Source organism: Gobio gobio (assembly GCF_949357685.1).
Source record: "Gobio gobio genome assembly, chromosome: 9".
NCBI lineage: Eukaryota > Metazoa > Chordata > Actinopteri > Cypriniformes > Gobionidae > Gobio > Gobio gobio.
The window spans coordinates 13,149,969-13,163,148 of record NC_137115.1 but is presented as its reverse complement, the minus strand read 5'-3'; the positions used below and the strand labels follow the sequence as shown (position 1 = coordinate 13,163,148).

Sequence of the window (13,180 nt, the reverse complement as noted above, 5' to 3'; positions counted from 1 at the left end):
TTATCAGATAACTTTGCTAGAAAGGTATGTAATGGATTACAATCAACAAATCAGCTGTCAAGTTTAAGTACACAATTACATAATGCCAATTTAGGTCAACCAATGACCAAGCAATGCTTAATTTTGTTCAGTCTGTGGTGTAAAAGGTTGCATTAGCGATTAAGGAAAAAACACTTAAGCAAAACATGATCAGGTATAAGTGTCTGAATAATTTTGGTCCCAATTTTTTTAATCAATTTTACTGGTAGTCCACTGTATGAAGATTTTTTTTGGGTATAATATGTCACAGTTTACTTTATTTTGCTATCCTCACTTACATAAATTAACTATAGTGTCCTGCACCCACTAGTAAAAAATAATTTTTGGTTTAACTGTACTTAATAACAGTAAATTAAGCATAATTACATGCAACTAACCCTCAACCAAACCCTAATCCAATAGTAAGTACATGTTTTTAATTAATATTACTCAGTACTTACATATATAATTACACTGCAACAATGACACCTTTAAAAAATAAAGTGTAACCGTATTCTGTTATTAATGGTGCTTGCTAAGGCAAGTATCACTATTACTATTGTAAAATATATTTTTTAACAAATCTTTACCTTTAAAGAGATAGTTCACCCAAAAATGAAAATTCTGTTACCATTTACTCACCCTCATGTTGTTCCAAACCCAAAAGAGTTTGGTTAATCTTTTAAACACAAATTACGATATTTCCATTGACAGTCCAGGTAGCCAAAACTTAAAAGATCTAAAAAGGTTTAAAAAGTTTTTTATTATATAAATTTTTATTTTGTTTTAGAATTATTTACCTCATTGGAATGGTATGAAACTGTTAAATGGTTCTGAAAAAAATAGTCGCACTTGTACACTGAGAAGCGAATTTCATCTAATGGAAACGTTTGGTACTGCGCCCAGAGGTTAAATCTTACCAAGAGCTCATTTTTTAGGATATCAGCGAGCCTGTTGGAACACAACTTGTTTAGATGTATGGCTCTGATTTTCTCACCGTTTAAGAGTAAAACATGTTTTGGAACCTATATATTTAACCATCTAAGGTACAATGTTGCTATATGTGTCCCCATTCTGTTTAGTTTTGGTCATGACTTTCACTTTGTTTTCATATGTCATATGTTTCTTTGTTCAGTTTCCCGCCACTCGTCTGTCTCCCTGGTTATCATGAGTTCATTTAGTTCAGCTGTGTAATTTTTAATCAACTTTAATCATGTCTGTTTGTGTTCACCTTTTAAATTGTTCCTTCTCCTGCACTCCTTGTCTGGTCACGTTATGCTAAATTGTGTTGTGCTATTTCCTGTCTTTAGCCCTATTCGGACGGTAATTGGTTCTCACGTGGACGTCTGTAAAAATAGATGTGCATGCCACCTCAGTGATAAAACTCGTGCATTCGGATGATGATTTATTCACGGTGGAGGAGTGAGTTTTGTGATCCTACGCACTTGGGAACATGCTGCTCACGTGGTCAATAACATGATTGTATGCTGTAAATAAAATGTCATATGCTTGGTATAATAAGAATAAATGCATATTTCATTTAATAATAGGAAAATAATATCCTAATTATTTTTTTAATTATTTAATTCTGTTTAAAAATAGGAAGATATATAGACGTTGTCATATGCTTGGTATAATAAGAATAAATGCATATTTCATTTAATAATAGGAAAATAATATCCTAATTATTTTTTAATTATTTAAATCTGTTTAAAAATAGGAAGATATATAGACGTGCATTATAGTTAAAATAGTTTTCTGTCTTGTATTTCATCTCAAAATAAAGGATATCATTTTATTCCACATGGAAATGAGCCGAAATAAGTTAATACCGCCTCTTATTTACATGAAGTAAATATAATGCTGCTTGGTTATTTTAACATATATAACTTTTTACAAGCTTTTCTTAGCTTGGCTTCTTAGCCATACATCTAAACAAGTTGTTTTTTGATTGGTGATGAAATATATTTCTCTTGTAAATACTTGCCAGCATTTCAGTAATAAAAGTCTAGATCTTTAAAATGCATCCAAATTACAGCGAAGCGCAACCGTACGGTGCTCTGCAGTGGTCAAAAAGGATATAAACAGTGAATTTTGAAGTGATATATTCTTAAAAAACTGTGTGGATTCGGACGGCAATTAAACTACAGGATTTTTGTAATGGAGAAAGTTGTAAATAAAGATTGGGGTACATTTTACAAGAAATCATTTTAGTCCTTCTACTTCAACATTTATGTTTAATTAAATGTGTTACTTGTTGTTTCTTTATAATATTTGTGGAATTTACTAGCAATTCATAAGTGAAAATAGTTTGAAAGTAAATCCTACACCATTTTTAGTGTAAAAGATGGTTTAAAAATAGTATTCTTATGCTTTTCATAACAATACACTTAAACTTTTTTTTGTTTCATTTTTTTCCAATAATAATCTGCCACGTGTCTTCTTTAAAAAGAGCCCAAACTTAAGTCTGTGCTCAAAAGCATTCAAGATTTACAATTACAACAGTTTAAGCTGGAAATTAAATGCTCAAAAAGTGATTCACAGGTAATAAATTGATCTTATCTATTCCATAAACATAATTTAGCACCATAACATCCCCTAAAAATACAAAATATTAAAATGATAAATATAAAAATTAAATAAAATGTAAATATTACAAAATAAAAAATATTATCAAACTAAAATATGGTCTAAAAAAGATTTTGACCACGGGAGCAGAACCAGAGGGTTAAAAAAGCACACAGAAAGTGAGGTTACACTTTATTTTAAGGTGTCCTTGTTGCAGTGTAACTATACATTTAAGTATTGAGTAATATTAAAAAACAATATGTAGGGTTAGGGTTAGGAATAGGGTTTGTTTTAGAGTTAGTTCTACTATTACTACAGTATACATGTGTAACATGTATAAAGTGTTACTAAAAGTGATGATGGTTAAAAAAAAAGAAAGAAGAAAAGAAAAAAAGACAACCAGCAAAACAAGGGTTTGATGTCATAACTAGTTTTGAGTCTAGTTACCAAATGAGTGTTTTCACTATTTGTATGCTGGTTTCAAACACTCAGTCCGAAACGGTAATGTTTGTGTCCCTTCAAAATAAACTTCCAGTGTCATATTATTTATGAATTATCATGATATAACTGCTGGGTAAACAAGTGATAACAAAAAATCACTCTGACAGAATCGACTATGGAGATTTACCTGAAATGTTGACTGAAAAGGCAAATGGCAAGTCTGTCACATGTGGTAGCCTAATCAGCATGGCAGATCTGGCTGTAAACAAGACATCGCATTATAATCAATTCAGTAGCCTACTACAGCACGACTGAGCATATTATTACTTTTATACAATAGTTCGACAAACAAGACATTATTATTAAGTAACTTACATCAACCACCGCGTCTCCGAGAGGTGTTTGAATGAATCAATGCGAGCGGTTGAAGATAATTGTTAACGAATCACTCAGTAAAACGGTCACTAGTCGCCACCTACTGGCCGAATCATACAACATGCAGAAGACTGAAAATCCTGTTTTAACGGAAAGCAACTTGAATTGACATGTTTTAAAATATGTCAGTGTCATTGTTTTGTCTCAAGATGCACACCAGTAATGTTTTCTAAGGCACGTTCATAAAAGCTGCCCTAATTGAACTAAGGCCTAATCCTGGCTTAATCTAAACCAGGGATTTTCAAAATTCATGATGCCAAAGACCCCCAATTTCGATGAAGCTTTTATGAGGGACCCCCTTCCTAAAATCCATCTTTATATATTTTTATTTATACATTAGAATGTTCGGTACTTTTACAATTTTTGCTTTGGCTTTTTACTCTCTAAAATTTTCTGGGGACCCCTTAGAACCTTCTGGAGGTTCCCAATTTGAAAACCCCTGATCTAAACCCTGTGAAACCGGGCCTTTATGTTTCATATAGTTGCCGTGTTAAAAAGCCATTAAATGTCCTATAATATATTTCAATAAAAATATTGTGAAGAAGGCTTTTTTACTTTCTAACAGTTTCAGGTCTAAATGTTTCTCTCATTTCTTGCTGTATATTCCAGAATTGTATGTTTGCTTTGTATCTTTCTAGTGAGTTTTTCTTCACTATAGTCCCCTTTATCTAGCTCACTGGGGTTGTAAGGCGGTATTGTTAACTCAGTACGTAAGCTGCTTACATACATTTATTGTGAAAGTTGCTAATACAAATAGTTTTTAATTGAAAATGTTCTTCAGGTTTATACATCCAATTATTTTTTTATATAGCCAATTTAAGTTTGGAAACAATATGTTGCATTTATAATGTCACACTTACTATTTATCTAACTGTTTAAATGTTTTTTCATACATAAAAATATATGATTATAGAGATTGATTTTAGGAAGGTGGTCCCTCAGGTTCATCATATTTGGGGGTCATTGGCATCATAAAGTTGGAAAACCCCTGCTCTAAATAATGTAATGACATGAAAAAATACTATATTTAAAAGACTAAATTTTCCCCTGGGATAAGGCCTACTTTATTTTGACCATCATCTACAGTTCAAGTATGTTGCATTGGTTTTGCAGTCTCTCACTTTATTAACGAGCGCCATCTGCTGGTCACTTTCCACACTGCAGTTAAAGGAGCTAAACAGTCATGCTGCTGTAAGATGGATGGGTGAATGATTTGATCATATTCTAAACAAAAAGACTTGGTAAACATCCAAAATACTTTTGAATTACGAATACAAATGATTAATTATGGATTACATTCATTAACCCTCTGGTGCTCTTCGGTCATTTCTGACCGGAACATCTTCTGTTTTGAAATGTTAAAAATCACAGCTTCATCGGAATTATATGAAACTAGGTGACTTTTCTTGCATTAGGTATGTAAACACAAAAAAATCGGGGTCATGCTTTTTATTGGTCGTAAAAAAAATAAAAAGTAGCGTTCATTGTCTTCGGTCATTTATTCATTTATACTAAATGACCGACCATAGGAAATGAATGGGAAATCGGCAAAAACACAAAACTTCACCAAATATTTGTGTGTACAATCTACAAATCGGCCACAATGCTGGAAAAAAGTACACAGCAGTGAAGGGGTGAAACATCAAGAGTGTGATATTGACACATCCACTGACACGCACACTTATACACACACACACACACTGAGCCTATGAACCACATTTTAATTTTTTTTAAATCACAGCTTCATAGGAAAAATATGAAACTTGGTGACTTTTCTAGCATTGGGTATGTTAACAAAAAAAATTGAGGGCATGATTCGAGCATGCTAAGTGGTTGTAAAAAATTACTCCCACTTGTGCTCTGGTCAAATATGACCCCCATAGGAAATTAATGGGAAATCTGCAAAACCACAAAAATTCACAGAATTTGTGTGTGCAATCTACAAATCGGCCACAATGCTGAAAAAAAGTACACAGCAGTAAAAGGGTGACACTCTGAAACATCAAGAGTGTGATATTGTCACATCCACTCACGCACACACGCACACTTATATACACACACACACCTATGAAAAACTGAACCTATGAACCACATTTGGAATTTTTTTAAATCACAGCTTCATCAGAATTATATGACTTTTCTAGCATTAGGTATGTAAACACACAAAAAAATTGAGGGCATGATTCGAGCATGCTAAGTGGTCGTAAAAAGAAAATACTCCCACTCTTCGGTCAAAAATGACACCATAGGAAATGAATGGGAAATCTGCAAAAACAAATTCACAGAAAAAAAAAGAATTTTGAGATTTTTTAAATATATATATTAAAATCCATCAGCAAAAAAAAAATAATTAAATGTGATCAAAACAGAACTAGGGTATTCTCTAGAGACCTCTAGTGATTACACCCATGGTTGCATGATTTATTCCAAAAGAGGGCGCTAATCTGCCTTCAAAAAATATATTTTGAAGGCCTATTTGAACCTGAAATACTGCAATAATAATAATAAAAAATATATAATATTTTTTTTAAATATAATTTTCAATGGCAAAAATAGACCATAATTATTGCATAAATATTAAAAAATACCATCAAATCATCTCAAAATACAAAATTAAAAAGAAAAAATATTATTGAATAAAAATAAATTGCATTGGTTTTACTGGGGTGGAGGAAGTTTAATTTTTAGGTGTCGGTTCACTTATGACAACCAATACAACCCCTAAACGAAGAGCACCAGAGGGTTAATAATATCAAAGTAATGCTTGAATAATTGGCACTCACAGCACTGTGGCATTGGATTGAATTTGATTGTTTCATAAGCTTGTGTTTAATCAGCAAGCATGAAAAGAAAGAAGTAGTAAATGAATTAACACCCTGAGATCACTTTGATTGTCCTGTTGTTCGAGACTTGTATTTAATATTTCATGGAGATGCAGTATTGGCTTTATCTTCTTCCTCTGCAGGACTGGCCATGTTGACATGTTCGTTTTTGTAATAAAACTTAAAGAAGATGTTCTTCCAACCCATGGCTTTTGCCAGCATCTCCATGTCTTCAGTTATCATATCACAATGACCCAGCACAGTCAGCTTCCAGATCTCCTCTGAGTTACAGATCTGGACACACATTAACATAAAAACTTCTCATTTTTGTAACACAAAGAGTGCAGGACAAGTATATTAGGCTGCTTGGTGTTAGGGCTCAATAGTAATTGTCATGATTCCTTTGCAATGATCAGTAATAATAAAATAGATAGGAGAAGGGACATATATTGTTCTAACCTTCTTAAACCTGCTTGAGGTTTGGCTAAGACGGCCAACGTCCTGGATGGACATGTAGGAAAGGATTTTAAGAAGCAGCTGGTCAGGTAAACGTTCCAGGTAGTCAAAATGCCTTCGACACAGACCCAAAGTGTACTCAAGAATCTTGTTGCCAAACACCACAGCTAGCTGCTCTAAAATCATGAATATCATTCACAAATCAGGATTACAAGTCCAATCACATTTAAATGTGAGGCTGGAGAATAAACTCAGACTGGATTGTTACCCTGGAACCTTGAATCATCCAAGAAGTTATGGTGGAACATTTTTATCTCTTCAGGTGGTGTCCCTCTGAATTCAGTTCGGCCTGAAATCTTCCACCACCTCCATATAACCTGTTGGTAATAGGAAACATTATGCTTAATATGAATCACTGAAAGGCAGGCTATATACACTCTAAAAAAAAAAAGGTTCTATATTGCACCAAAAATGGTTCTTGGCTCGTAATCATAGGGGAACCTTTTTTAGTGCTATATAGCACCAATTTTGGTGCTTCAGTGGTTCTTCAGCGGTTCTTCAGAGGTGCTATATAGCACCTTAGTCAAAGAACCGGTGAAGAACCTCTGAAGAACCGCTGAAGAACCTCTGAAGAACCTCTGAAGAACCTCTGAAGAACCTCTGAAGAACCACTGAAGCACCAAAATTGGTGCTATATAGCACTAAAAAAGGTTCCCCTATGATTACGAGCCTTTTTTTTTAGAGTGGCATGTTTGGGAATAAAACAAAACATTTTTTTTTTGTTATGTTAGTATGACTGATCAAGTTAAAGTCACCCTGAAATCAGAATTGGCATCCTTATTTTTATGGAATATTGCAGTTATTATTAATCTGTGCAAAAAAATTTTTTCAAATGCATGTGCCCTCGTAAACTTTAATCACAATAACTTCCCTGTGCAGTGACATCTCTTCTCTGATGATGTGACCACTGGCGCGAGGGCGGGACAATCTGTCATTTAACGTTAACGTTACATGAGACCATAGGCGTCGATTTCGGGGGGGACGGGGGGGACGCGTACCCACCAGATTTCGTCATGAGTCCTTTTGTATCCACCACTTTTTTTTTTTTTTTTTTAAACCTCGAGTTCAATTTTGCGGTGAAGCATTGCTGACACACACATATTATTTTTTCCACTCAATTGTGTCGTAATAACGATATCTTTTGTCGTTTTAACTACATCTTTTCTCATAATAACGAGATCTTATGTCGTTTTAACGACATATTTTGTTGTAAAAACGTTTGAAAAGCAGAAGCAAGCTCCGTAAAATAGGCTCTTCCGCTGCCTGTATCAGTGGCAGTGCCCATAACACGAAATTGTTGTAATGGATTGATGTAGCCTATACAGTTCTTAACAGCCATGGGTAGCAGGTGCCATGGACCGCTCATGATTTAGCGTAATGACGGACCCCGGTGCAGCCACAAATATCATAATTATCTATAGGCTAGGCCCACTGTAATTGAGACATTCAAGAAATGTATTAAAAAGAAAGACGCTTTCAGCCTTACTCAAAGTAGAGCCCTACATTTCTGCCCGAGCCCGACGGGCCCCGACTTTTTTACGCCCTAGGGCCGGGCTTCGGGCCAATTTTCCAGTCATAGCCTACCTCAGACGCGGGCCGGGCTTCGGGCTTTTTTAGGCTATAGGACGGCGCTATGCAACACGCATCGCCGCAAATGAGTAAAGCAAGCCAACACGCAAACTGCCACAAGTGAAACTGAAAATAAGCTAAGTTTTAGATGCTCAAAAGCACAATCATCTTCATTAAAATTAATGAGACTAAATGCTCTTACCAGTGTTTAGGTCGCTCGTTCTCATAATGCGGTCTTTGATGTTGAAAAGAGCTGATGAATAAAATACTCATATCGGTTGATTTCGTTGACATGAACTCCGTTAAATGTGCATATAGCACGGGAATTGAAGATCGGATATATATTCATTTCGCGGAGAGGTGTAGCCTAAGGTAAGACAACCAGCATGTTTTTTATTTTTAATTATTTGTTTAGATTGTGTAGCCCGTTTTGTTTGCGCGCGCCGTTGCGATCTGCCTGCCTCATCTTGTCAAAAATGCCTTTTTACTGTGATGGTGGTGATAATAGGCTAAACGTTTAAACGATGCTTTAAGTGTTTTTTATGGATTTAATAAGCAAGACAAGTCAAGTGTTGATTTCAGAGGCTAAAGTGTTGGGTTAACTCACTGTCGGCCGCTGGACCCTTGGTCGTCACTTTAAAAGGCAAAAACTTTAGTTTAACAAACATTAAATGCTTTAAACATTTTTCTAAATTAACTTAATAAAGAAACAAAACGAAATATATCTACTTTGACATTAAAAACAAAACTGAACTATTTTAATGGCTGTAACTAATGTGTAATAGGGAGGATAAAAAAAACACGGGCTCCAGTGGGACTCTGATAATGAAGTGGTAAAAAAAATTGCAAAAATGAAAAATATTAAAGAATTCGCGGGGCGCTTTCGTCGGCATGAGTAAGATAGGCTATAAGACCCGCAATATGTCTCTCATCTGACATTTTTATTTATTTACATTAGTAAGCTGCAGGACATAGTCTTTCAAAACATGACCTGCGCGAAAGAGAAAAAAAAATGTACCCAGCACTTCTGAAAATGCACTTCTGAATGCGTCTCTGTCCCCAGCACATTTCAAACCAAACTGACGCCCATGCATGAGACTGACCAATAGCAAACCCCAATCTATTCCCGATGGACAAAATCAAGTCCCGCCCTACATTTTTTCTTTTTCGAGAAGCCGTTTTACTCGGATATACAGCACAACATGGGAAAAGACAATTGCATCTTCTGTTTCATGCTGACTTTAACATCATAATCAATTTTGCTAATCAGACATGACAATATGCTGTTTTTGCAATTCAGTTAGCTAATACAACAATTGACCACCCCATTTAAATATTTGTCCCTTTGTAATATCAGTTGAATTATCATTCTGTGTACTGCTAAATACCTCATTTTTTGTGATAAAAAATTGGTAGAAGTCTTTAGAGGGAGGTGGACCTTGTCCAGCGGTTTCAAACAGAATTTCATCCAGCAGAGACGCCATATTTGGACGCTTAATTGTTACCATGACAACCGGTATAAAAAAAAAAGATACTTTTTCTACAAAAATCGTTTTTTGTACATATTCACATATGGTTTGACAGAAACACGTGCGTCTAAAATCATTAAAAAAATAGTTAACATAAAATGATGTAAGGGTGAACGGTTTTTTAAGATGGTGGTGTTGGGGGGGTCACGACCTAGCGGATTGATATTATGAAATCTTGACGTACGTTACTGATGCACTAGTGATACACTCAAAAAGCGCGGGGCTAATGGTGACACAACCCGTTCACAATAACTCCAATGGACGTTATACTCGTAGCCACGGTGGTTGATAAGGCTTCTGTGCGCCGTTTGTTGTCATATTATTTCTTCTTTGGTGCTGGAAGTAGTGCGTGGCGGAAGCAGGGAGCGCTGTGGGAGCTGAGGTGATGCGGCAGTTCGCAGGTCGCTCAGCTGATGAAGGTAAAGCTGCTGCTGCTGCACTGTGTCTAACAGCAACTACAACACTGGAACAAATAGGTAATTACAATAACATCAAAATATACACATATATATTTAACGTAAATGTCCGGGGATCGTCTTACGTCCTATGCGCATCGGAGCCCTTCGTGTGAATCAGCAGCCGTGTAATATGAGTGAGAAAAGCCAGACGAAAGAAAAAAATGGTTTCCAGTTGTCATCCCTCGAGCCCTTTTCCTGTTTCCCTTGTTTGTTTCTGTTTATGTATTAGTGTTATATGTTCACTTTTCGGCATTGATATGATGGTAGTGACAATAAGCCACTCAATAAGAATCTTTTTTTAATAACGTTGGCTAGATATCGTGAGCAAATTGAGACTCGTTTACAGCCCCTTTGAAAGAAATATACAGGACATTATAACCATAAAGATGAGATGCACGAGTAGCACAATGTATATGACGACTCATTTTCTGGGGGTTTTGTTAATTTTTTAAGGGGTGGGCCAATTTAGAGATATGCTTAAATAAATAATAATAAACTGGCCCACAAGCTAGAAGGTATTGGGAAATGAGTACAAGTGTCTTTCTATTTCTCCTTTATTTGTTGGTAATGTCACAAAACGTCTGATTGAAATGGAGGAAGTTTTATTGCATCACAAGTGTTGATTTGTCAGTTGTATCCAGTCGTGTTCAGGTGGAATGTTGATTAGTGTAGTTTGCTGGGGCTGGTAGTTTGTTTACGTCTTCAGTCACTTTGACCTGATCTTGCCCGCATACACGTCGACAGGAGACCGGCTTTGCTCTTTAGCTTTGCCATATGTAGGCCAAATACAGACAGCAACGGTACGATCTTTCTCTTTTTAGTGCTATTGTACTGAATGTTCACATTATACTGCGTTTTGTCTTTGCTGTTGTAATTAATGCCTGTTATTTGTTGATAATCGCTTGTCACGCTTCGTCCCTTCAGCAGATTAGCATCGGTTAGCCGTGCTAACAGTTAACACCAACGACAGCTCAAAATAAAACTCTGCTATTTTTCTTACCCGACACTTGAAACTATTTCAAGCTGTTTGTCAGTCTTATAAATGTTGTTAATTTATGAGTGGCTAGATACTCTGGTGGTTTTGAATGCTTTATTTAACTTAGCATGGCTAGCGTGAGAGCTAGCATTAGCTGATCATGATTATCACCTGGACTCCGTTAACTTCACTTTATTTCTCCCCGCATCGTGTGTTGTCCTCTGTTGTGCCTTACAACAACCGTGGCAACTTAGTTTTGAACGTCCAAGCTTTTTTTATAGACCCACCGCAGATGTTTTGAATTGGCAAAAGCGCACACACAGGGCCACAAAACGCGAGACCGGTGTGTAAGGCCTCGGAGTGCGAAAATCAACTTATCATGTTGTATTTAGTTTATTTGTATCTAACTAAACTCATGTATGTTCTCGTGAGGTGACATTTTGTGTGGTTTGGTCGTGTGAGGACAGTAAGCGGGTCTCGGCTGGTTGGAGTTTGTTTCGTGGACTGGGCAAAATAAACAAAAGGATCGACTCGGGCCTGTGCCGAGAACGGCCTTCATAATCATGTCGTATTTTCATGTCAACAGTCCAAATACACACAGCAGCACAATTCACAGTCGGCGAACTGCGCTGGATTGGATCTGGCGACGGGTTTGTTCTGTTTTTATGGTCATATGAAGGAATTCAACTCCTAATCATCGATAACAGTTCCCCCTCTCTTTAGGGAAGTAGAAGTCTCCGTAGTGTGCTCACTGCACAGGGTATTTTGACATGTTTTGGGCCGTTCGTTAATTGTTTGGCGTCATGGTCGAAGGGAACGCTTTTCTTGTGCGGTTCTGTAAATGTCTGCTTTGGGTTGTATATTTTTGACGTCTAATAGATTGAATGTCGTGGACGTTGCTTAGCTCGCTGAAGTAAGTTAGCTTTAATGGTGGTGTCGTTGTGAGAAGGAAGGCCTGTCGGCTCCTTTGAACATAAATATTCCTCATATCTTCTCTTTTAAACTGTATTTTGACTAAACGGCTGTCTTGAAAAACCTCTCGAGCTGCCGACCTAGACACCTTTTTTATGCGTCACGCCTTTCTGATCTCTTATGTGTATGTAATGTTTGTGGATATATTACCTTGTAAAATATTAATGACATGTATATATTAATACTCGGTTTATAATGACGCACACTTGAATGTAAACAACAACAAATATCTCTATTCTCCTCGCATGTATAGACGAGCAGCATACTTAATTTGTGGGATGTATGCACAATGCCTAAATATTGAACATCATTTGTACCTTTTAAATGAGTGAATTAGAGAGGCACAATTAGTAATGCATGAAACACGCTTAGTTTAAATTCAGTTAAACGTGTTCTATCCGTGTCAGTGTAGCTTAATGTGGTTAAAGCCTTTTTTATAATCTCATTTAAAGTCATATAGAGGTTATAGTGTGATTTTGGAGTATATTCAATCAGTATTCCTCATATCATTTGCTTGTGATATTACAGTCGGTTTTAGTGTTTCTATAATATCTTGCATATCAAAGAATTACTTTTGGCATCAGTTTTGATTATATTTCTAAACAAAATGGCTGCCACCTTAGTCTGCAGTTGTAATTTAATTCATCTCTGATTTTACGTTGTCATATTTTAATGGAATTACACATTTGACTAAAATAAACCTTTTTTTTCACTATTTCCCCCCTCCTTCCTTCCCCCATTATTGTCCACCTTCTTGTCGCCCTAGGCTGCTGGTTGGGGCATTTGCACACGGCTGGTAAGTTCGCTTAGTGCTTGCCGTTACCTTCATGCTGACTAGATGAGTCCAGTGTGGGACAGGTGTGGTGACGATTGGGG

At 36.1% G+C, this 13,180-nt stretch overlaps 2 protein-coding genes across 9 annotated transcripts in view; one reads left to right on the top strand and one right to left on the bottom strand.

The window, feature by feature from the left end:
• Positions 1-6,386: 6,386 nt before the first annotated feature.
• fbxo36a (F-box protein 36a) lies at positions 6,387-9,853 on the bottom strand (the record flags this gene model as incomplete). The annotated part of the gene is made up of 4 exons (XM_079825293.1): positions 6,387-6,578; positions 6,744-6,916; positions 7,009-7,117; positions 9,758-9,853. 4 exons carry the CDS (start codon positions 9,851-9,853, stop codon positions 6,387-6,389), a joined length of 570 nt encoding a protein of 189 aa, XP_079681419.1.
• A 415-nt stretch (positions 9,854-10,268) lies between these two features.
• trip12 (thyroid hormone receptor interactor 12) overlaps positions 10,269-13,180 on the top strand; it is a 73,352-nt gene continuing 70,440 nt past the window's right edge. For 6 of the 8 annotated variants that reach the window (XM_079826050.1, XM_079826048.1, XM_079826047.1 and 3 more), the window contains exon 1: positions 10,269-10,374. The gene's annotated coding sequence lies outside the window, so the exon portion shown is untranslated. Of the gene's footprint in view, positions 10,375-11,052; positions 11,157-13,180 lie in introns of those variants that run through there. The other 2 variants (XM_079826049.1, XM_079826044.1) reach the window with 1 other exon arrangement.